The sequence below is a fragment of the Schistocerca gregaria genome, chromosome 4, assembly GCF_023897955.1.
Source record: "Schistocerca gregaria isolate iqSchGreg1 chromosome 4, iqSchGreg1.2, whole genome shotgun sequence".
Lineage (NCBI taxonomy): Eukaryota > Metazoa > Arthropoda > Insecta > Orthoptera > Acrididae > Schistocerca > Schistocerca gregaria.
The window spans coordinates 526196019-526220595 of NC_064923.1; the positions used below are offsets into that span (position 1 = coordinate 526196019).

Sequence of the window (24577 nt, forward strand, 5' to 3'; positions counted from 1 at the left end):
AAGTAATAGGTTTAACATCAGAAGAGGCACCAATGTTAGCACTGAATAGGGGATCATGGAGGAATTTTATAAGGGGGCTATGCTCCAGACTGAATGCTGAAAGGCATAATCAGTCTTAAATGATGATGATGATGACCTAAGTAGTACTCCACAGGCTCTTTTCTGGTCACTAACTTCCTGGTCCCATAAATATTAATAACCTTGAGTTGACTTAATCTTCTGTACTGCTTCTGTGTCTTTTTCTCAGCTGATTGTGCTTTTTCAATTTCGTCCACTAATTTATCGTAAGATTCTTTTGTCATAACATTGTAGTGGTTTTCTCTTTTGTCGTGTTCTTCAATCTGTAACATCTTTCTCACAAATTCTTCTTTCCATCACCTTTCTTGATTTAGATCTGTCATGATAAATACGTACAAGCTTATCTGCATGTGCTTAACCCCTTGACCATGTTGTTTGTTGTAGCGAAAAGCGCCCAGTGGCGGGCTATTGTTGATTGCTGCAGCATTGCTCAGGCGGGGCATTTTGGCACCTTGAACTGTTCCTGCGAGTGTAATTCTGAGAGGGGGCTAAAGAGCTTGACGGAGAGCTGTTGGTGTCACTAGACTCGGCTCGGGATGAATTGGACAGTGAAGGTCGGGGCGAGAAACCTCGGAAGGGTGAGCTAGGAGTGCAGCAAGTTGCAGGGGGCCTAGAAGTGGGGGCAGCAGCGGGTGAAATAAGAGAGCTCGATTGTGAGCTGTGAATGTGATTAGAGGAATTTGCTGGTTTTACCTGGCGAAGTGATACAGTGACTGGGTTGCCTTTGACCTCGATGTCTAATGTCTGGCCTGTGTGTTTAATAATTTTATGTGGGCCAGTATAGGGAGGCTTTAGGGGAATCTGCACTGTGTTGTCGCAGAGCATTACGTGTGTGCAGGTTTCCAATGCTCGTGGGATGTATGTGGGCTGGGGAGTGTGGCTGGAGGGGGGGGGGGGGGGTTGTAGGAGTTTAGAGCAATGCAGTTTGACGCATTCGAGAGTAAGGTGGGTAGATCGCGGAAATGATGGGTTCAGGTGAGGAATTGACCAGTTCACCAGGTAAGACGAGTGTCTGTGTCGGAGTGTCTGTAGCGGAGTATTACCTGTGTGCAGGTTACCAATGTTGGTGGGATGTATATGTGCTGGGGAGTGTGGTTGGAGGGGAGAGGGTGGTTGTAGGAGTTTAGAGCAATGCAGCTTGATGCGTTCGAATAAGGTGGGTAGCTTGGAGAGGATGGGTTCAGGTGAGGGATTGACCAGTTCACCAAGTAAGACGAGTGTCTGTCCGTACACGAATTCGGCAGTTGTGCCCTTCAAGTCTACCTTGTAGATGGCGCGGAGGCCAAGCAGTATGAATGGCACTGTCTCTGTCCATAGCTTTCCGTGGCATCGCATCGCAGTCTTTAGTGTCCTGTGCCATCGCTCAACTAATCCATTGGATTGGGGGTGGTAGGCTGTAGTGTGAACACAGGCAAGGACACAAAGAGCGCAGAGCAAGTTGCACAATGTGGACTCGAACTGGTGACCTTGGTCGGTGATGACGGTGGCAGGGGAACCAAAACGCACGATCCACACAGAGAAGAATTTTCGTGGTACAGTCTCTCAGAGAGGGGGAGGGAGGGGGGGGGGGCACTAAGTCAATGTGGACATCTTGAAACTGGCTTGTAGGTGTAGGGAAACTATGCAGTGGGGGTATGGTGTGGCGTGATACTTTGTTCTATTGGCATGGTGTACAGTTGCAGACCCACTCTTGGCAGTTACACTTCATGTTGTATCAAACAAAACATTCCGTCACGAGTCTTGTGGATGCGCGGATGTCAGGGTGTGCTAAATTGTGGAACTTGAGAAACACTTCGTGCTGTAAGGTGCGTGGGATGAACGGTCGTAGGGTGCCAGTGGATTCGTCGCACCAGATCTCGCCAGCTACGCCTGAGTAAGTAGTGAGTACTGGTTTTAGTGACAGGTTCGGTATACCGAAAAGTGATGTCACCGTGTCTACTCATGATAGGAAGTCTGTGACGATCTTGTCGGTGCCACTGATATACCGCACATCAGTGGTAAACTGTGATATGAAGTTCAAATATCGTAAACAGCGTTGGGGTGGGTCTTTCGGGGGGTTCTGTATGGCAGCGGTTAACGGTTTGTGGTCCGTGAGTACATAGTCCCTTGATCTCTGGACGAAAATGTTTGATGGCCTCTTAGACCGCCAATAGTTCACGATCGAAGGCGGAGTACTTCTTCTGTGCATTGTTCAATTTCTTCAAGAAGAAATTCAGTGGGGAGGTAGAGTTGCCGACAGTTTGGCTCAGGAGGGCGCCTGCTGCATTTTCGCTAGCGTCTGTAGTTATGAATAGTTCTGCCTCTGGGTGAGGGTGTGGTATGGTAACCGCTGAGGCCAAAAGTTCTTTTAATTTCTCGAAAGCAGAATTCATTTCTTCTGTCCAAGGGACGAGTCGTGTGTCTGAAATTAACCATCCTGTGAGCGCGTCCGTAAGCAGAGCCTGGAGTTCTGCCATGGGAGGTAGGTGCTTCCTGTAATAGTTTATTGTTCCTAAGAAACGACGCAATTCCTTGTAAGTGGTCGGGCATTGCATCTCTAACACTGGTTGCACTTTAGTGGGCGCGGGGGGGGGGGGGAGGGGGGGGGGCGTTGAGTAGACTGTAGTCTCTGCACATTCTCTTGCTACCGTCTTTCTTATCTACAAAATGAATTGGCGTAGACCACGTGTACGGAAAATGACATCGAGCATACACACTTTAGACGGTGTGGAATGTTTGCTAGTTTCATCGACAGTGGTAGCAAAGACATGTCTGCGCCAGTGTCAATGAGGAAACAAATGCCTGTTACACAGTCTTTGATGTACATGCGAGTGCAGAGTGCATTTAGAGAGTGGCTCCTCTACTGAGTTGAGGGGCAGCTGGCACCTGACTTTTTTGTTGCAGGTGGCGGCGCCTAGACTAACCTGCGCGGTGCGTTTGGGTGGTAGCAAGGAGGGCTGAATCTCTTAGTAGCAAGGAGGGCTGCATCTCTTAGTGCCTGATTTGAACCTGGTGTGGTAGTAGCATAATGAGTAGTGTTGTGGGTACTCTTGGGGCTCTGGATCATCGGAAGTGCTGAGACTAGGGGTAAGGAGTGGAGGTGGTGTAGTCACTGCTGTTTGTGCGGCTTGTAGCTGGTTCGGCTGGCCCGGTGAATTGTGCCCGGCATCTAAGTTGTCCCGTGTCGTCTGCGGCCTGCCACTGGGAGGGGGATGGGCGGTGGGGGGTTGTAGCGTGTGGGGGTTTGCTGCGCGTGGAGTTCGCAGTGGAGAGCGCAGTGTGCTGGGTCAGTGGTGCGGATGCGCTCTTCAGTTGATTGGTCTTCGTGGCTGGCGATGACAGTTTCCCGAACCTTATTGACATTAGGGTGTCATTGGGCAGGGGCCTGTTCGTTGACGAGGAATCGTAAGCGTCGCCACAGCTGTGATGGAGTTTTTTAACCAAGGTGCTCCTGGTAGATGAGGTTCTGAACCTTTTCCGTTGACGTCTGGGTGATGCGTTCCAATATTATCTCCTTGGCAGTTGTGTATTTGTCTACCTGTGGGGGTGTGCTTACTAAATCATGGATCAGGTCTACACGGTCATGGAGGTTGGTCAGCAGAAAGACGTACCTTAAGTCATCGTTGAGTGAATAGTATTGAAAAGTTTGTTCTGTGAGAGTGAATCAGAATTCGGAGTACTCTAGTGTGAACACTGGTAGGTTCTGTAGCCTCTTGGGTGGTGGCGGTTTGGAAGCAGCTGATAGGTTAGGTGCGGGGCATGGATGTCAGGTCCCATGTAGGGGGGTTGCTGTATCTTCAAGCCTTTGCGGTGCATCCGGCGTGCTCGGTGGGACTGTAAAAATGGGCGGTTGGGCGGTAGGGTAGCTTCGCGCAACAAAGCAGTCAACTGACGCAGCTGGTACAACACATATTGCAGTACAAGGCTGAGAATTAGCCCAGCGTTCACAATTGACGTTACCTGGTCCCGTGGCGGAATAGTTCACTGTGCTCGATTGGGGCGGTGCGGTAGTACGTGGCCACGGTGCGTTTTTTACAATGTTCACATGGCAAGTATAAAAAGAGGTTCCATGAACTGGTACGAAAAAGTCCTGAGGTACGTTCACTGGTGAAGGTATGGTAGCACTCGCATTATTAGAGTAACTGCCTGACAAGTCGACACACGCATTTGTGAACTGTGCAACTTGTTGCTGTGCCATGTTCACGGAAGGATACTGTTGAAGTCTATACGGGTCAGAAGCAGGCCCATCTACAGAACTAACACTGTCTGCTTGCACACTGTAATTAATGTTTCATTGCACTGTTGTAGATGAAGGAGACACAAAGGGGTTGTTCCGCTGGTAGGATTCATATTTCGGCATAACGTGGGGGAAGCATGGCATCACAAAACCAGAGTCACTCAGATTGTTCTCTAGGTTATGTACTCGAAGAGGCATGGAAGAAGGTTCTGGCGATGTAGTGTGAGCTGATTTCACTATAGCAGGGTGTTGGAAATCCATCGGGTTAAACACACTTTCTTCATTGTGCTGGTCGACGCTGAACTCCAGGTGTGTGTTGCCCATGGTCATGGTCTCCATGATGCGGTTGAGTCAATGGATGTAAATAATGTTTTTCGATGCGGTAGTCCCGAACACTTGACTCATGTGAAACGGTGGAATAATGAACTCGGGGTCACCAATATGGGGTATAAGTAAGTACTATAAAACCGAATAATGCTCCCACTACTAAAACCACTGATTTATGGTACTTGATGGCACAATGTATACAGCACAAAGACAAAGAAAAGGGTGCCAAGATGTGGGTCTTTGCTTGAGGCTCCAAAGAACAAGGCAAAGAGAAATCAAACCTTCGTAGCTGGTGACGGTCTATGTTTAACTACTTCTGTGAATGTCGGCACAAACTCTTATTTACAGGAGACTTAAAATACGTAAATGTAATATGGATTATAAAACACTGACTAAAGCCAAAACAGACTGGCTCAACTAACATACCTGGCTACAAATTAGCCAGGCTGGCCTCGATAGAAATTAGCATCTCATTATTGCAGAAAAGGTCAGAAAGGTTGAGGTATTACCATAACTGTAAAAAAATTCCATAAAATATAAAAGTTTTGACCAGTCTGATTATTTAAATAAAGTAAAGGATTTTGAGCTAAGTACTACTGAAGTGCTAGGAGAAAGAAATATAATCATTCTATGATTTTGTGCTCCCCACAGGCAATGTGTATCTCTTCCTCAAAATCTTGAAATACTGTTAAACAAACTCCAACAAAAAGAAAATACTGATTTTCTATGGTGACTTTAATGTTGACTTCCTGTTCCAGGGTATATGAGAGAATCCCTATTGAACCTTGTAATAAGACTGGTTATGGCGAGACAAATGTACTAACTGATCTTGGATCATATGAAATGACTGATTCCCAAATTGAAGACTCAAAACCCAGAAATCCATGACCATATAACTATATGAAAACATATAAACGTCAACATATATAAGCACTTAATGTAATTACGATGGTGGTTATGGACTTCTTAAAAAGAGAAGCAGTGATAAACAATTATTTGTACTTTATTTTTGAAATGTATGTTTAAAAGATGATTTTGCACAAATAGATAAATATATGATAGTATTTTCTTTGCAACATATTGTTAGAGGTAAATCTTTGTCTTTGGGCAGTTCGTAATACAAGTTTGAAGTGCAAGGATGGAGTGTTGTGTTAGCATGGTGGTTGATGTTGATTTGTATTGTGAAATGAAATGACTGAAAATATATCTGTTCAACAACAGTAAGCCCACCAGTGCTCATATTACTTAAAAAAATGAAGCCGAGCATCCTATAGACCAGTATACAAAGTTGCATTTCAGAATGAATTATGAGCCCACAACTTACAACAAAGAAGAAGAATAAAAGACGAGTATTATGAAAATTGGTTATACAAGTTCTGATGTTGCTGTCTCTCCCTGCAGTGTGTCAATAACTCACTGTGCCAAGGGCTGTGAAAATGTGACCAGCCACCCAAATTATTAAGTTATTTAAAAATTAATAAACTGCCTTTTGGATACAAGAGGGTGGTGACAGTCAGAACCTCACAACCTCATTAAATTTGAAAACTATAGTAACTTTCCCCATAAGATGCAAAAATAACACCAAAACAACTAGACCAGATTTTTATAAATTGTCACTACCACGCTGTAGAACCTCTGGATACAGGCTATAGTGATCATAGTGGCCAAGTCCTCCACCTTATAACTGACCTCCATTCAAGCCTGAAGTAAATAAAAAATACGCAACTAAAATAAGAAGTTATAGCAGTGAAAATGTGGAAATAGTAAATGATTCCCTAGCAGCAGAAAAATGGAATCAAGTGTATGGAGCAAATGATACAGACAAAAAATTGGAATCCTTCTTAAATATGTTCTTATATCACTTCAACATTGCTTTCCCTGTCAAATTGAAACACATTAAAACAAAAGAACCCAAAAAGAAACCATGGGTAACAAATGGGCTAAGAATTTCCAGCAGAAGGAAGAGAGATCTGCTGAAGTACTAAAAAAATGGCAACCACAACACATCCTCTCCCAAGAGAGATATATTAAGCAATATGCAATCCACAAGAAGTTGCAAATATTGTCAGCAGGTACTACAGAAGTATTGTACAACAACTACTATAAAGGTCAAACAGGCCCGCACCTGCACCAAGAAGCAAAACAAAATAAAAATTTCCAGAAAATATATATTCTTCTAGGAAGCTGAACAAAGTGGGCTACACCTTGTGTATCCTCAGTTACTGCACAAGCACTGAGACTTTATGCACTGATTAATATGCACAATTTCATAGTGTAATGTAGTATGGTATCATATTCTGGGGAGACTCCACACATAGCAAAGACATTCTCCTCACCCAGAAGAGAGGTATGAGAATTATGAACAGGGCAAAAGCAATTGACAGCTGCAGACTTCTAATCCAAAGTTCACTCATTCTTCGACTTGGCAGTCTCTACATATTTTGTAACATGTAAGTTTGTAAACAGGAATGTTAGTAAATTCAACACAAATGTGAAGGTTCACAACCACAGCACAAGACAAAAAATGAAACTTCATTTTCAAAATATGCGTACCTCCACCTTAAAAAATTCACCATTTAACAAAGGCATCCAACTATACAGTAGTCTGCTTCCAGAAATAAGGAAAAGGAAGTCTCTGCCTTTGTTTAATAAAACTATGAAAAACTTCCTGCTTGATCATTGCCTTTGCACAGTATCTGAATCTTTGGCCCACATGCATGGAAAGAAGTAAGAGCACTTGCCCGCGAAAGGCAAAGGTCCCGAGTTCGAGTCTCGGTCGGGCACACAGTTTTAATCTGCCAGGAAGTTTCAAGTATGAAATAAATTGCAAGAACAAATTTTGTACAAGTAAATATTAATGTAAAATATATGTTAAATAGTTTTGTGTTTATACCACACATAAGAAAATTGTGTTCTCTACTTTAATTATGCCAACCAGGCATGTGTTTTGTATATATGTAAGAAAGAAATGGTATTAAAATAATTTATAACTATTTAAAATTATGTTTGACATTCCCATAACATCACCTCGTGTCATTAAATCATCACATCAAGCTACTGAATTGTCCAATGTCAGTTATATGTTTGTGCATCACCCTGAGTGTATTGTACAAAAATGATGCACAGGACAAATAAGCAAATATGGGATCCTATGCCATACACTTTTTGCAGTTGGACACCATGTCAGACACTTTCCAGGTACCTACAAATGTGAAATTTGACTGTTGCCCTTCATCCGTGGTTCCTAGGGTATCATGTGAGAAAAGGGCAAGCTAAGTTTCATGACTGACTCTTTCTAAATCCATGCTGACTAATGGACAGAAGCTTTTCTGTCTCACGGAAATTTATTATATTCGAACTTACAATTTGTTGAAGAAATCTGTAGCACACCAATATTAAAGATATTGGTTCATAATTTTGTAAATCCATTCTCTTACCCTTTTTATGTATTGGACTCATTTGTGATTTTAAGTTGTCACATGTGCTGGATGTGAAATTTATGATAAATGCAAGCTAAGTAAGGGACCAATACCACAGAATACTCTCTATAAAATTATATTGGGATTCCATCCACGCCTAGTTACTTACTTGTTTCAACTATTTCAGTAGCTGCTCCATGCCAGGTATGCCTTTCCTTCATACAAAAGTCTGTGTGATAGTCAAACCACAGTATGTCTTTATGATTATTCTTTGTGAGTGAATTCTTAAATGCAAAATTTAGAACTTTAGCTTTCTTTTGATGTATGTAGTTCTGCAGTACCAAATTGAGGAGCAAATATCCTTGATCATGGAATATATCAGTACATGAAATTACCACCAGGAAAGTAAAAAAAAGTAAAATCAAACGTACATGAATCCTATGCAGTGACAAACTGTGAGTACATATTAGCACAATCAACACTATAACACAAGAATTAGCTTAATTCTTTTCAGGATCTATTCAATAGAATAGGAATAGCAAACCATGAGGAAGTTCTTCAGTTTAGTCTTGAAAGTGCGAGGATTACTGCAGAAGATTTTCTAATTCTTGAGATAGCTTATTGAAAATGATGCAGCAGAATACTACGCATCTTTGTGCACAAGAGTCAAGGAGGTGAAGTCCAAATGAAGTGCGGTTTTCTGGTTAGTATTAATTGAAAGAAAGCTCTTCATTCTTTGGGATAATTCATACCATCAACAAAATATGGCATTAAAGAAAATAAAAAGTAAGGAGTCAGTGTTGAATTCCCAGAATGCTGTGCAGGGGTTGACAAGGGGTTCAAGAACTTACACCACGTATTGCTTGAACTATCCATTTCTGATCCAAAATTAGCCTTTATGAATGGGAAGAGTTACCTAGAGTATAATGTGTATGTCGTAAGTGAATTAAAACAATCAAAGGAGACTAATTTTTATTTTGGACTGTCACTTACTGTGGATACTGTTCTAGTGGTAAATTTAGCAGCGATCAGTTTTTGAGCAAGATTCTGAAGATGGGTTTTCCATGACAGCTTGCTATGTGAATGTACACACCGACATTTGAAACTGGTACACCTGCCTAATATCGTGTAGGGCTCCTCCCGAGCACACAGAAGTGCTGCAACAGGGCATGGCATGGAATTAACTAAGGTATGAATTAGTGCTGGAGGGAATTGGCATCATGAATCCTGTAGGGCTGTTCATAAATCTGTAAGAGTACGAGGGGGCAGAGATCTCTTCTGAACAGCATGTTGCAAGGCATCCCAGATATGCTCAATAATGTTCATGACTGGGGGGTTTGGTGGCCAGTGGAAGTGTTAAAACTCAAAAGTGTTCCTTGAGACACTCTGTTGGAATTCTAGACATATGGTGTCTTACACTGTCCTGGTGGAATTTCCCAGTCCATTGGAAAGCACAATTGACATGAATGGATGCAGGTGATCAGACAGGATGCTTATGTACATGTCACCTGTCAGAGTCATATCTAGATGTATCAGGGGGCTCATATAACTCCAACTGCACATGGCCCCACACCATTACAGAGTCTCCACCAGCTTGAACAGTCCCTTGCTGACATGCAGGGTCCATGGAGTCATGAGATTGTCTCCATACTGTACACATCCATCCACTCGATACAATTTGAAATGAGACTCGTCCAAAAAGGCAACATGTTTCTGGTCATCAACAGGCCCAGGCGAAGTGTAAAGCTTTGTGTTGAGCAGTCATCAAGGGTACACAAGTGGGCCTTCAGCTCCGATGATATTTCATTATAGTTCACACACTGACATTTGTTGATGGCCCAGTATTGAATTCTGCGAAAATTTGTGGAAGGGTTGCACTTCTGTCATGTTGAACGATTCTCTTCAGTCATTGTTAGTCCCGTTCTTGCAGGATCTTTTTTCAGCTGCAGTGATGTCGGAGATTTGATGTTTTACCAGATTTCTGCTATTCATGGTGCACTCATTAAATGGTCGTACGGGAAAATCCTCGCTTCATGACTACCTCTGAGGTCCTGTGTCCCATCGCTCATGTGCCAACTATATTATGTTCAAATTCACTTAAATCATGATAACCTGCCATCATAGCAGCAGTAACCAATCTAACAAGTGCACCAGACACTTACTGTCTTGACTGACCACAGAACCATATTCCACCTGTCTACATATCTCTGAATTTGAACATGCCTGTACCAAGTTCTCTGGTGCTACAGTGTAGTTTCATCAGCAAGCTGAAATGTTTTTGAATCACCTATTGTATTAGAAGGTATATAACAGTAGTTGTCTTAGCACTGATCCTAGAGGCAATCAAGGACAACCAACTTCAAGGTGCCGCACTCAGATGCCACCTCATAGCCATTCTCATTACTATGGAGAATGACTCTTTGCTCTCTGTCCTTAAAGTATCAGAAGAACCAGTTGTGAGCTGCTGCTATTATTCTGTACTGGTCCAACTTCTGCAGTAATATTTTGTTGTCAACACAATCAAATGCCTTAGATAAATCAAAGACGATGCCTAGTGCTCACAACTTCTTGTTTACTGACAAAATGGAATATAGCGTTTTCTAATGTTAAGACTGTTCTAAAAACAAACTGTATATTTGACAGCAAATTATATGAACTGAAATGATCAGTTACCCTTTGTAAAGCCTTTCCACTAACTTTTTTGAACATTGATGAGTCAGAAATTGGTGCAAAATTGTTTACATGATCCCTTTTTCCATTTTTTTTTAAAGCTACTGAATACTTTAACCATTTAGGAAACTGACCATTCCTAAAGGAAAAGTTACAAATATGGCTAAGCATTGGACTGTGCAGTACAGTGCAATAGTATCCTGGTAGATGCTCCATCATATCTGTGAGAGTGTATTGCAAGGGTTTGTCGCATTCCCACTGTGCGTTAGGCTTGCGACTATTATTGTGTTTATCATGCTTTTATTGAAGATCACTCAGGAAAGAAAACATAACACAGGCAGTGATTACACAATAATAACCAATGGAATGTTACAGAAAACTTGGGTAGAACTACCCAGAAATGTTCTGTGAAATCAACAGTGGATCAATTATAACATAGCACATCGTTTAAAAGTCATGGAATGCTTGTGTGCCGTGGCAAGGAGTAAGTACATGTCAGCGCTCCTCGGGCCGGCATGCAAACCTCGTTGACACTTGCATTCCATCAGCTGATTGCGGCTGCCAGCTGCGCTACCACCTTAGTTGCCACACAGCCCCCCCACAGGAGAGCGGAGCACCATAGTTGTTGGTAACTGCCTCAGATGCTGTCCTTGAATCTGGCCGGAAAGTGCACAAGGCGTCCGGACCACGTTGTACGTTGTGTCTGCGTCAAAGGAGCTGTGTGAGGTGCTGGATTATCAGCTGGTAAAAATGCCGTTCGATGCTGGGAAATGTACAGATCTAAAGATTCCTCCAAGACAAAAGCAGTGCTGGGAAATGTACGGATCTAAAGATTCCTTCAAGACAAAAGCAGGTTTAAGTCGGTTGACCGACAATGTGTTCTGTTTTCCATTCACCATAATGTCCATCGTTTGGTCCCGTCTAGTTATTACACAGTATGGTCCAGTGTAAGGTGGCGTGAGCATTGGCTTAATGGCGTCTTTGCATAGCATGACATGGGTGCAATGCTTTAACTCTTTATGTACAAACATATGCGGTGTCCCATGTTGCAATGCTGGATGTGGTCACATGTGTGAAATCCGCAATTGGATTGTAAACTGGGACGATTGTGATAAGGCACCTGGATCAATAAACTCGCCTGGTAGCCACAGGGATTCCTCATAGACCAACTCAACAGGGGATGCGTAGAGGTCTGGCTTAATAATGCTGCGACAGAGGCCAAGTAGCAAACATTAGGGCGGCTTTGAGGGATCGGTGCCACGGTTCAACCATGCCGTTGCTGGCTGGATGATATCTTGTTGTTATGTGATGTGACGCGCTGCAGAACTTGCTCAGCTAAGTAAACAATTCAGACTTGAACTGGCATCCTATGTCAGTTGTTATATGTAATGGACAGCCAAAACGAGCGAATCAGTTGGACATAAATGTGGCAGCCAGCGTTTTGGCAGAAATGTTGTCAATAGGAACAGCTTCTGTCCAGTGAGTGAATCTATCAGTGATGGTTAGCAAAAATGTCGACCCTCGAGGGTGGTAAAGATCCCACGACATCCAAGTGGACGTGGGCGAACATCTCGGTCGTGTCTGGGAACTGGGAATTTGCCTATTGGCGCGCAAACGACGTGAAATTTTGCAGCATTGACAATTAACACACACGTGAGCCTACTGATGGCAATCTTTTTGTATCCCCGGACATAAGTTATTACCAGATACAAGCTTCATTGTCGCCTTTACCTCTGCATGCCATAAATCGTGGAGGTTATTAAATTTTTGCAGGTCTGCTGGGACGGATGGGCACACTTTGTTATTGGAGGTGTCGCAATATATCGAAGTGTCTGAGCCTGGTACATCAATGTGCTTGAGCTGCAGGCCTGCTGTGTCATCGTTTAGGCAATTTTCAAGTTCTTGATTTGATCGTTGTGCTTGGGTCAGGTGTGCGAGGTTGATAGTCTCCGTGATTGCATTGATGCGCACGACAAACAGTCTGCTACTACATTGTTCAACCAAGAGATGTGTTTAATGTCAGTGGAAAATTGAGCAATAAATTCCGACTGATTAAACTGCCTCGGTGAGCATTTGTTGTTATTCTGGTGGATTGTGAATGTCAGAGGTTTATGGTCTGTATAAATTGGAAATACTCTTGCCTCCAGCTGTGACAGAAATATTCCACGGAAGTGTAGATGGCCAACAGTTCCCAGTTGTAAGCACTGCACTGTTGCTGAGCGGGCAGTTGTTTCCTAAGAGTAAAAAGTGAGGGGCTGCCATGCTTCATCCACATATTGCTGCATTGCTGCCCCGATGGCCACCTGGCTAGCATCAACCAGGAGCACAAGAGTCGTGTCTACAGCAGGGTGAGCAAGAAGTGTTGCCTCTGCTATGCTTTTCCTGGCAGTTTCGAAAGCGTGCATCATTGTCTGTGACCACTGCACAGGCGCTTTGCCTTTTGTTTTCGGACCGGCCAGTGCAGAGTGTTCCTTGAAGCCTGCCACGTGTGGCAGATGGCAGCGATAGAAATTGAGAATTCCAAGGAATCTACGTAATTCTTTGGTTGTCTGTGGGTTAGGAGGGTGCAATCCTGTGGAAGAGATTAGGTGACCCAAAAACATTATTTCCAGTTGTCCGAACACACACTTAGTGAGGTTCAAAACAATGCTGTACTTGTCAAGGCGCTCAAAAACTTCAATGAGATGCTGTTCATGTTCCTCTGGCGCCATTGAGAAGATGAGTATGTTGTGTAGGTAGGCAAAACAATATGGTGATCCTCATAATACAGAATCAATAAATCATTGCCATGTTTGTGCGGCGTTTCTCAGGCCAAACGTCATAAATAAGGTTTTGAACAAGCCAAAAGGCGTTGTAATGGCTGTCTTCGGGATATCTTTATCAGCATCCGAAATTTCTGTGTATGCTTTGGCACAATCCGACATACTAAACACCTGTTTGCCACACAGTGTGTGATTGTAGTCTTTTAGGAGAGGCACTGGATAGTGGTTTGGAATTTTATCACATTTAAGGCCCGATAGTCGCCTCACAAATGCCGTTCTTTTTAGGCACCGAATGCAAGCAATCATGTACCGGATGGGAGCTAATCGTCTGGGTCTGCATGATATCAGGGGACCAACCATCATATTAATGTAGTGTACTGTATCGTGACATACCTTTTGTGGGGCCCTTGGAGGCTTCGTGAGAGCAGGGAACTGCACTACCAGCTTAGAGTACCTGTTGTCCACATCCTGGATCGTCTTGGCATCGTAAGTTGCACTGTGGTGCCAGAATCCAGCGGTGGACATCCCTGTGACTGTGTCCAGCAACCGAGCATTGGCGATGTCAGGCATCAGGCGGTAATGCGCCAAGAGGTCTGCACCAATGATAGGCTCCATCACGTCTGTGACTAAGAAGTTTCACACCAAAGAACATCTCAGTCCAAGGTCTAGTTCCAAAAGCTGTGCTCCATAAGTCATGATCGCAGAATTATTAGCGGCCGACAGTTGAAATGCGGTGCCTGGATGGTATTTATGTAGCTTACCGCATGTTAAAATGCTGAGGTTGGATACGGTCTGTCTTGCGGTCCGTTATGAATAGACATACAGAAGATATGCCCGATGCCTTTATTTCCGTGTGATGTTTGTTGCTGGTATATGCACAAGGTTGATTACATTTGCATGCGTGCTCTCCATATCGCTGGTGATACCAACATATGTTAGTAGGCAACGCATCACCAGAGGTGTGTGTGCGCGATGAAGAGTGGCTTATGGATCTCCGTTGCAACTGTCCTTTAAAACGGTGAGCAATTCATTCATTTGTCTACTGAGAGTGTCGACCTTGCTTAATAAGTTCTCATTCAGCTGTTTGTTAAATGTTTCCATTTTATTCGCAAGATATTGTAGTTGAGTTTAGTTTCAATTGAAGCCTTGGAACACACTGTCGACAGATCAGAATAGGAGGTGGGCACAATTGTGTCTGGAATAGGGTTGGCGAGATCGGCTATGGCGTCAGTGGCATATCGGTTTGTGACATGATGATGGATTTCACTTGAGCCGGCAATCTACTGCTCCATAATGTACAAAGTAGCGTATCTGGGGCCGTGCCTGCACCGACTTCGCTCCTCAGGTGACGGAGGTATTGGGACGGTTTTTGTCTCCAATGTCCTCCTGTATTAGAACCTGCTCTACCCTCTCCTCTTGCGAGACATATACTCATCGAATTAACTTGGTCTTCAGTTTCGTGTAGGCCTCTGTGCTGGGTGGTGAAGTTATAATATCCTGTACTTTGGCAGTGTATCGATGGTCTGCTTGGTTCACTACCAATGCAAACTTGATGGAATCTGATGTCACACCTGCACAAAGAAAACCCGCCTCGACATGTGCGAACCATAATGCGGGGTTGTGAGGCCAGCTTGGTGGTAGTCGCACTGCCAGTCTTGAAATTGCGAGAGTTTCTGGTGTATCTGTCATGTTTTCGCTAATGAATATTACTTTCTTGGTCCTGATGAATCGTCTTCTTAGCCACAAACACATCAGGGTTACCAGATGTCATGTTCCCACTGTGCGTTAGGGTCGCAACTATCGTATTCTTATTGTGGAAGATGTATGTCTTCTATGTTTATCATGTTTTTATTGAAAATCACTCAGGAAAGAACACATGACATAGGCAGTGATTACACAATAATAATCAATGGAACGTTTCAGGAAACTTGGGTAGAACTCCCCAGAATTCTGTGAAATCAACAATGGAACAATTATAACGTAGCATATCGTTTAAAAGTCATGGAATGCTCGCACACCGCAGCAAGGAATAAGTACATGTCAGCGCTCCTTGTGGCCAGTACACGAACCTCGTTGACACTTCCATTCCATCAGCTGATCGCAGCTGGCAACTGCGTGACTACCTTAGTCACCACACGTTCATCAAAGTACTTGACAAAGGAGTAAGAAGAGAATCACTCAAATATTAGTTTTAATTGGAGGCTTTAACAAAGAGCAACTCATGAAGAGAACATGACAAATGCCCTGACACAATTTCCCAGGAACTTTTCTCAGTAGAAGAGGAGTCAAAATAAGTGAACGCTTGTCTTGGCTTATCTGTACATACTCGACCATTTCTGAAAAAATAATGACCAAAGTTTTCGAGGTGCTTCATGTGTCTTGTGCCACGTGATATCCTCACACAAAATGGTGGCTCAGTGGTTAGCGTTGAGGCTTCTTAATTTTGTACCCAGTATTCTAAACTCGATTATTGTTTTTATTTATTTTACCTTTATTGTTTTCATTCATCTACTCATGTCCATAGCAGGTTACTACAGGAATGTTTCTTATCAAATGAGTTGATTCAAGGATGTTTATTAACTGTAAAATTACAGAGCAGTTCACAGTAAGTGTCAGACATTTATTATATAATACATGTTGTATAGTATGTTGAGGGGTTAAAAACTTCTTAAATTCTCATATTATGATTTTTCATTCTCAAATCAATTGTTATATTTTATTCATCCATTTATTCTTGAGGAAGATTTGGTGCATCCCCTTGGGTGATACAGATCGTAGAAATGTTTAAAGCACAAATGTTGCAAACACCATGAGTATTGTGTGAATGCAGGTTTACCACATTGACATTTCTTTGTATGAATTTCCCTTGAGAAAGAAACATCATCAACATTAGTGAAGATTTTGCACATTGGCAGTAATTTCAAGGCAAACCATGCATAATGGCTTGTTTTTCTGAAAAACAGCACTTGCAGTTGATTATTAATCAAGATACAGTACAGAAATCTCACCAAAAGCAATTTCAAATAACTCACTCTCTCTCTCTCTCTCTCTCTCCTACAGGTGTGGGTATATAAATAAAAAACTAAAATAAAATTACAACTCATGTTTTGAACACGTGGTGCAAAATTAAGAATTTGTGACACTAACCACGGTACTACTATTTTGTGTAAGAACATCACGTGATAAAAGGTACATAAAGTACCTTGAAAAAAATGCAAAAACTTTCACCACTGTTTTTTCAGAAAAGTTCAAGTATCTGTGGATAAGCCAAGACACAAGTTTACTTAATTTGACCCCTCTTCTACTGATCAAAGTTTCTCGGAAATAGGGTCATGGAACTTGCTGTATTCTCCTTGTTGGTAAATTTTACTTAGAGTCCTGGAAATGATTACTTGCGAGTCCAGGAATTAGCAGACTTTAATTACATATCTAGGAATTAGTTTAATGAATAGTGCAGGCATATCATTCTCAGGATAAAATATGATGGGCATTAGTAATTAAACCTCTATTTCTGCTACTAGCTTAAGCAAAAGTCATTTGTTTTCACGGGGTTTTCACTTGGCTTTGAAAACAAAAAAATATTGTGTATATTTTGTAATGGCTAAAACCTAAAAAGATATACTACACAGATGAACTACAGGCACCTGAATTTGTTGTAAGAGCACAAACACAACAGAATAGCCAATTATAGTTTCTTGTGGTGTAGGGGAGAGTGGGGCACATTGAACCACAAAAAATATTTCTGCGTGTTACTCATCCAATAATTTTATTACAGAGTTGTGATTTACAGATGTTACAGTTTAATCATTCAAGTATCAAATGGCCCTATATGATTGCATTGTCATTAATTGTTTTTTAGCTGCAGGCCTTTGTAGAATATTTTGTAAATGGCTCACTGTGCCCCTCATGTGAGGTACAATGAACCACTTTAAACAGGTTCATTAAAAGAACCTATTTAGCATACAAAGTAAGTGTAAATATACTTTAAACATAATGTGTACATATATTCCATGCGTGAATCATATAATTAAATCTGTAGGCACACAATCATGTTACTTATTTTGGAATTACCGAACATCAATGGACGTGAAGCCGATTCCAAATTTGAAATATGATTTTTGTCTCTTTGTCACACCATCAGTAGCAGGTCGCGGAAGCACATAAAGTATGTTGCTATCTGGAACAAAAGCTTCATCCTTTACCTAATTCTTTCTCCTGCTCCACATAAAATACCTTACAATTGTCATAGTTTGTTGTCAATCTTTCTCTGGAACCACATTTAATGCCTTGAACATGTCAATGAAGAGTTGGGTAAGGTATTAAATGAGATTTAGCTGCTTGGTGAACTGCCATGCCCTTATTAAGAACATCCTGTACAGCTTCTTGCATAACGTAATGGTCAGTTTAACCTCTGTCCTTCTTCCTGTGGTATGAAAGAACCAACTTCAAACCTGATAACATAGAACAGGACTGCTGAATGTCTGTGATTTAAAAGCCTTAAATTCCTACACATATGTTTTACCATGGTTCACTGTGCCCTCGGAGAGCTTGTTTCAATGTGCCCCAACAGTACATATTTCAAACAAAGCTCATGTGAGGTTATGTATGAACAATGTTAATATTTGAAGATCTATATCATTAAAATACAGTATTGATATTGCTATAATGACTTACTTTCTCTAAAATTTGGTGACAAAGGATTGAACAAAATTCAATCTCTCTATGTCCCCAAAAATTACTTCACTGTCGCGAAACTAACATATTACCAGTGCAACACTAATGGCTGGAACTAGATCCTGCAGAAAACAAGTGGCAGTTGGTAGAGCACTACTGACAACATATGCACAGAGGAAAAAATAATTTACCATCTTATACTGAAATTATGCAACCTGATTCATTGTGCCCCGTGGTTCAGAGTGCCCCACTCTCCCCTATTACTGGAAAGCTATGCAAATGCTTGTGATGTTTATGTTGCTTTATCTGAAACACGTTTGTGATGCTGTTTAGCCATTGTTACTCCTGTTTGTACTTAATTTGAAATCATTAGCTATATTGACGAAAATAACCAATTAAAGTATTTCTCTGGTTAGCCTTCGTGAACAATTACAGCAAGTAAAAAATATATTATAGTTTTTATTTTTACAGTATCAAATTTTTGACTAGCCTTGCCAATTTGCACTTATTGGTTCACATTTTGTATTGAAATTTTATGCTGAATGCATTATGAATTGTTTTTACAGTTCCATGCTTTACTGTTGCCAGGCCTGCATCGTTACTGCTTCTTTCTATACAAAAAACCAGGCAAGGTGGAATTTGATGAAAAGTTCCTGACAAATAGGCAAGTGCATAATTTAGTAATTTTTACAAAAGCTCAATCAGAAAAATGTAACTGAAATATAGACATTAAGTATTTGACTACTATGTGATGTAAATAAAAGTAAATTCAGATGTGCGCTAAACTGGAGTAATTATCTGTAGAAATTGTTGGTTAGTGTCCTTCTTTTAAGAAGAATCATTTTGGGGAATGTTTATGGGATAACTCATCAAGCCAAGTTAAAGTTTTTTAAAGTCCAAAACATGTGCAATAAGAATTATGCTTTGTGTAAACACAAGAACATCCTGCAGAGGCCTGTTCAGGAAAGCAGTGATAGTAACTACTACTTCCCAAAGTAACTACTCTTTAATTAAATTTGTATTCAAAAATGTATATTTGCTTCAAACCAACAGCTCAGTTCGTGGAATCAGTAGAAGAAATAAGAATAATGTTAAAAGAGATTTAAAATAATTTTCTTTGTTTGAGAAGGGTTCCGTTATTCAGGAACACATATTTTCCAGTACCATAAAAAACTATTAATAAAGTTCAGTTTAAGAGAAGCCTAAAGGATTTATTGGTGGCCAATTCATTCTACTTCACTGAATAATTTGTTACCAGGACTGACTGATGTGTATAAGTTATTTAAAATAACAAATATTGTGAGTATTATTCTATTTTTTTTAAAAGCTTTACTTTCATGGTTTTAAAGGAAAACTCCTGTCTCTGATTAAATTTTATCTGAATGAGAGAAAGCAGACTATATTTTAACAAAAACAAGTCAGGTACCCTGGGTGTCACATGAGGTGCCCCACAAAGTTCTATGTTTGGAGCTTTGCTTTCCATAATTTATGTAAACGATTTGTCCAGTATGATGCCATGTAAATCCTTATTATATGGAGACGATACGAACTTTGTTGCAGCTGAGAAGACTTCAGACACATTCAAGAACAGAACAATGCACAATATCTAATATATGGTTCAGATTAAGTGGATTACAAATTAACCACTCTAAAGCTGTAAATATTCTTTTGCAGTCTATGTGAAAATGACAACTGTAGTGCTTCAGTTTTCATCTTGGTCCAAAATTAACTTGGGAAACTGTGTATTCACAAAATTAGCCTATTTGCTAAGTAAACTGACAGGTTACTGCTGAATTCTTATTACAGTTTTTTTCACAGCCACCTCATGTATGCAATGCTGTTATGGGACAGTACTCTGGAGCGAAAAGAATTCGGATTTGGCAGAGAAAGGAATTAGGTGCATTTCTGGAGTAAATGTATCACCTACATGTAGGTAATACTTTAAAGAGCTCAAAATACTGACAGTTACATCCTTATTTATTCACAGCTGCTTGGTGCATGTTGAGGAAAACCAAAACAGCCATGAACTGCGAGACTATACATAAGTATGACACATGTCAAAGGCAGATGATAGACACTGCAGGTACAAGGCTTAATAAAACCCAAAGTAATTATATATACATCAAGAAACTTAACAGAGTCTGCAGTGATCAGTTTTTGCCCTCATAATTTATCTGTGAGGTACATTCAGCAGTTTGTTTGGTCCTGAAATGTACAATTTGTGTTTTTGTAAGGATCAGTTTCATAGCATACTATTTGGCCAAGTTTCAAGTTCTCAAAGAGCTTCTTTTATATTTTTCACTAGTTTTTCATTGTTTTTACAGCAAAAATATTGCTGTTGAGTCATCAGCATACAAGAAGGTTATCTTACATGATATGTCATTTATGTAATACAGGAAATGTAATGGGCCCAATATGGACTGCTGGGGTACACCTGCTTGTACCTCATTATAAATGGAACAAACACTTTCACCTATTATCTGAACAGCTACGCTCTGTTATCTATTTGTAAGACTGAATGAGAACCAGCTTCAAAAATTTCCATGGAAACTACAAACTGCCATATTGTGAAGCAGACATTATAGTTTACAGTGTCAAATGCTTTAGTGAGGTCACAAAATATACCAGATATGTATTCTGGCCTGAGCTGCTGGAGCTGGCACTCATGTACGTGTGAGTTGTGCTTCCTTGTGTGAATGAATGGCATGCTTTTCTCTTTTCCTGGCGAAGGCTGTGGCTGAAAGCTAAGTGTAAGTGTATCTCAATTGTGCATGTCTACAACTTAACATGTCATCTCTATCGTGAATTGAAAAATATGATGTGCTAACTTACAGTTATTTGAGTATTCAGGTGTTGATTGCAATTATCTGTAGATTTAATGATGATGTTAAAGAGTCTGATATACTTCAATTTTGTAGATAATTTCTTCACTGTTTTGGTTTTTTCAGTCTCTCTGTTGTTTCATCAAACAATGGAAAGTCCACATTGGAATATCCACAATATTATAAAAAGGACAGATAGATGACATGTTGAGTTGCAACAAAAAGGCCATTATGCATACCTCATGCACAAATGACCACTATCTAGGGCATCATCAATTTACTGTTGAAAGCAGCTTCAAGTTGATGTTACTAATTCATTAAGCTACTTGCCAATATTTAAAGTGTCTATGTGCTCGCATTTCTCATGGGTGCTTTTCTATTTTCAAGGAAGTTTTTGCATTGATCATTATACTTACAGTACATACACAGTTTTAATAGCTACAGCTGGGAACCACTATGTGGTCAGATTGTTGGATAACAGATAGACACATATACAAGAATTTGAGTGTTTCAGTGGAACTCATGAACTTGCTTTCTCTTTCATGAATTGAAGTTTTAGTGGCTGTTGATTGACATGTGTGTCTTAGCTTACGAAAAAGATGTCGCAGGAAAAGAAACAGATGAAGGATTTATGATTTTAAATTACTTGGAGTAGAGCAGTGTTCCATCAACCACACAAGCTGTTAAATAATGTGGTCCATCCATATGATACTTCTGCTTCCAAGATATGGCTCCTATCTATATGAAGGAATCAATTTCCTATGACTATACCCATCACATCCTATTACCATTTTGTGAACAAGCAAAGTGGTACAAAGGTAAGACACTGGATTCCGATTTGGGATGACGACAGTTTAAATACCCATCCACTCATACAGAGTTAGGTTTCCCTAAATCAAGTAAAACAAATGCCAGAATGGTTCCTTTGGACAGAGCTGATTTTCTATCCTATCATTTTCCAATCTGACCCTGTACTCTGCCTCTATTGATCTTGTTGTCAATACAACATTACCAAACCTTCCTTCCTTTCTGTTTCTAAGACTTAAAGGCTAAGAGAAGTACCCAAGGTAATTACTCTACCAAATAGACTGTCATTGGAAGTTATGCCTGCTCATGAGGCAATGAGACTTTCTACCCTTCAGTCTGAGTCACTTTGAACAACCATTGCCATCACCACTACAGGTCACCAAAACCTTTTGCCACCTTACCTATGAGCTTGTGCAATTTTTCTCTCAAATTTATTGATACATTTCTAGCAGCCTTCACACTACTACTGCTAACAAAGCCCTTGTAATTCCTCAAAGTTTGGCCTACTACCAGTACTACCTACTAGGCCTACATTGTGCATGACCACAAGAATTAACAACAGTATTGCCATGAATCTACAGTTAAAGTCATGGTACTATGTAAAGGATCCATTTTTTATCCACGAGGTAAGTGTTTTCTATGGCTATTACACAAATAATTGTCATTTCAGAAAAGTTCTTGGCTCTGTTCACATAGGAAAATTTATAGTACCATTTCTTTCATGTCAGACTGATTCATTACTGTCCCCACAAACACACCATGTATGGCCATTTATTTCAACACACATAATTTAAGATGTTCTGAAATGGTCCTTGTGAGGTCTTAACTCAAGGAAGGGACTGAATTTATGGTATTTCTGAGTTATTGTATGAAGAACAAAGCTCCGAGTATGTTTGAAACATGGGGAGGAAAAAATTCAATCTCTTGTGTACGACAAAATTTGTATCTTAAATATATGATTACCAGAAGTTTGTTAGCAATCTGCATTTTGTGGGTATATCTTATTTCTTTTTACAGGTCAGGAGAGAATCGTGGGAATTTCTCTATTCGAAATTTTGCAAAAAAACATGCCCTTGGAGACCCAGTTGCTGGAAATCTGTACCAGGCCCAGTGGGATGACTATGTCCCTAAATTGTATGAACAGCTCAATGGAAAAAGTGCAAAATAAATGAAATGTAATGCACTGTTGTATTAGTTGGATTCTCTCTCTCTCTCTCTCTCTCTCTCTCTCTCTCTCTCTCTGTGTGTGTGTGTGTGTGTGTGTGTGTGTGTGTGTGTGTGTGTGTGTGTGTGTGTGTGTGTGTGTGTGTGTGCGATTATTAGTTTCATTGGTTACACATAAATACAAAAGTTACACTGATGTGTTCATGCTAATGAGACTATTTTTTTCATAATTAAGTATCCTTCTACACAGTTTGCTATGTGACAGTACTGGTGACTATTCACTACATATTTTGTAATCATGCTTATTTTTGTGTTGTGTTTTACATTATAATACATATATAATATAATTTTAGGATTTTGTAGTAGGTGCTATGTCTTACTCTTAATTTTTTTCTTTGAAACTCGAGTTAACTTACATGAATTTCAGTATCTATCTTTGAAAATAGACATCTGAAAAATATTGCTGAGTGTAACCATTCTGGCAACATAAAGGACCCAATAAAATCGAAGAATGTTTAAAATTGCAGATCCAGAAAGTGAACATCCCAAATGAAATGCGTGCTAGTGTGTTAGGTCATACAGTCAAAAGGGTTCAGTTGGCTAATGTATGAAGAGAAAATATTGCATCACCAAACAGAAATAATATTTGTTTTCCAAATATATGCTTGTATCTATAAAGAAAAGTGAGTCTTTCAAATAAAACTGCATGGTAAAAGCAAAAAAAGCTAATGGCAGTTCTCAGGAGAAACATTAAAGTTATACAGTATTGTGACAGGAGATAAGTGTTTACTAACCAACTGCTGTAATTGAAAGTCAGCATACAAATTTAAGAGTAGTTGACTTCCTAGTTTATGAAATTTCTTAGGAAAGACCATTAGGAAAAGGTGCAAATAAAACAGGTAAAGGGGGAAAGGGGGGGGGGGGAGATGTTCACACCACACCTAAACAATATAGCTAAAAGAAAGGGAATTAAGGAGATAGGATATGGGTAAATTGGAATAACCAGACTATAAGAATTGTAGTAAAGGAATGCAATAGAAGATCAAAGGGTAGCTTTGAAAACTGACATTATGAGGGCAACAAAGGAAAAGTTAGTCTTTAAGTCAAGGCCCAGCAGAGGTCTTTGGAATACATAAAACATTATAATTAATTGATGAAAGGAGGAAATATAAAAACACACCAAATTAAGCTGCTAAAAGGGAATAGGCATGAAACTTTCTGGAAGATTAAAACTGTGTGCCAAGCTGAGACTTGAACTCAGGACCATTGCCTTTAGCAGGCAAGTGCTCTACCAATTGAGTACCCAAGGACGACTCACAACATGTCCTCATAGCTTCAGTTGCACCAGTATGTCATCCTCTACCTTCCAAACTTCACAGAAGCTCTTCTGCAAAACTAGGACTCCATGCCTGGGGGATGTTTCCAGAATGAGATTTTCACCCTGCAACAGAGTGTGCACTGATATGAAACATCCTGGAAGATTAAAACTGTGTGTCGAGCCGTGACTCAAACTCTGGACTTTTGCCTTTCACACGCAACTGCTCTACCTGCTGAGCTACTCAAGCATGGCTCACGATCCGTCCTCACAGCTTTAATTCCACCAGTACCCCATCTCCAACCTTCCAAACTTCACAGAAG

The 24577-nt window shown here is 40.5% G+C and overlaps 1 protein-coding gene across 1 annotated transcript in view; it reads left to right on the top strand.

Annotated features, from left to right (window-relative positions):
- LOC126267793 (phosphatidylethanolamine-binding protein 1-like) overlaps positions 1-22943 on the top strand; it is a 63249-nt gene extending 40306 nt beyond the window's left edge. The window contains exons 6-7 of the mRNA XM_049973096.1: positions 18735-18810; positions 22793-22943. Of these exons, the coding sequence (XP_049829053.1) occupies positions 18735-18810; positions 22793-22943 (227 nt within the window). The remainder of the gene's footprint in view (positions 1-18734; positions 18811-22792) is intronic.
- The last annotated feature ends 1634 nt before the right edge of the window (positions 22944-24577 follow it).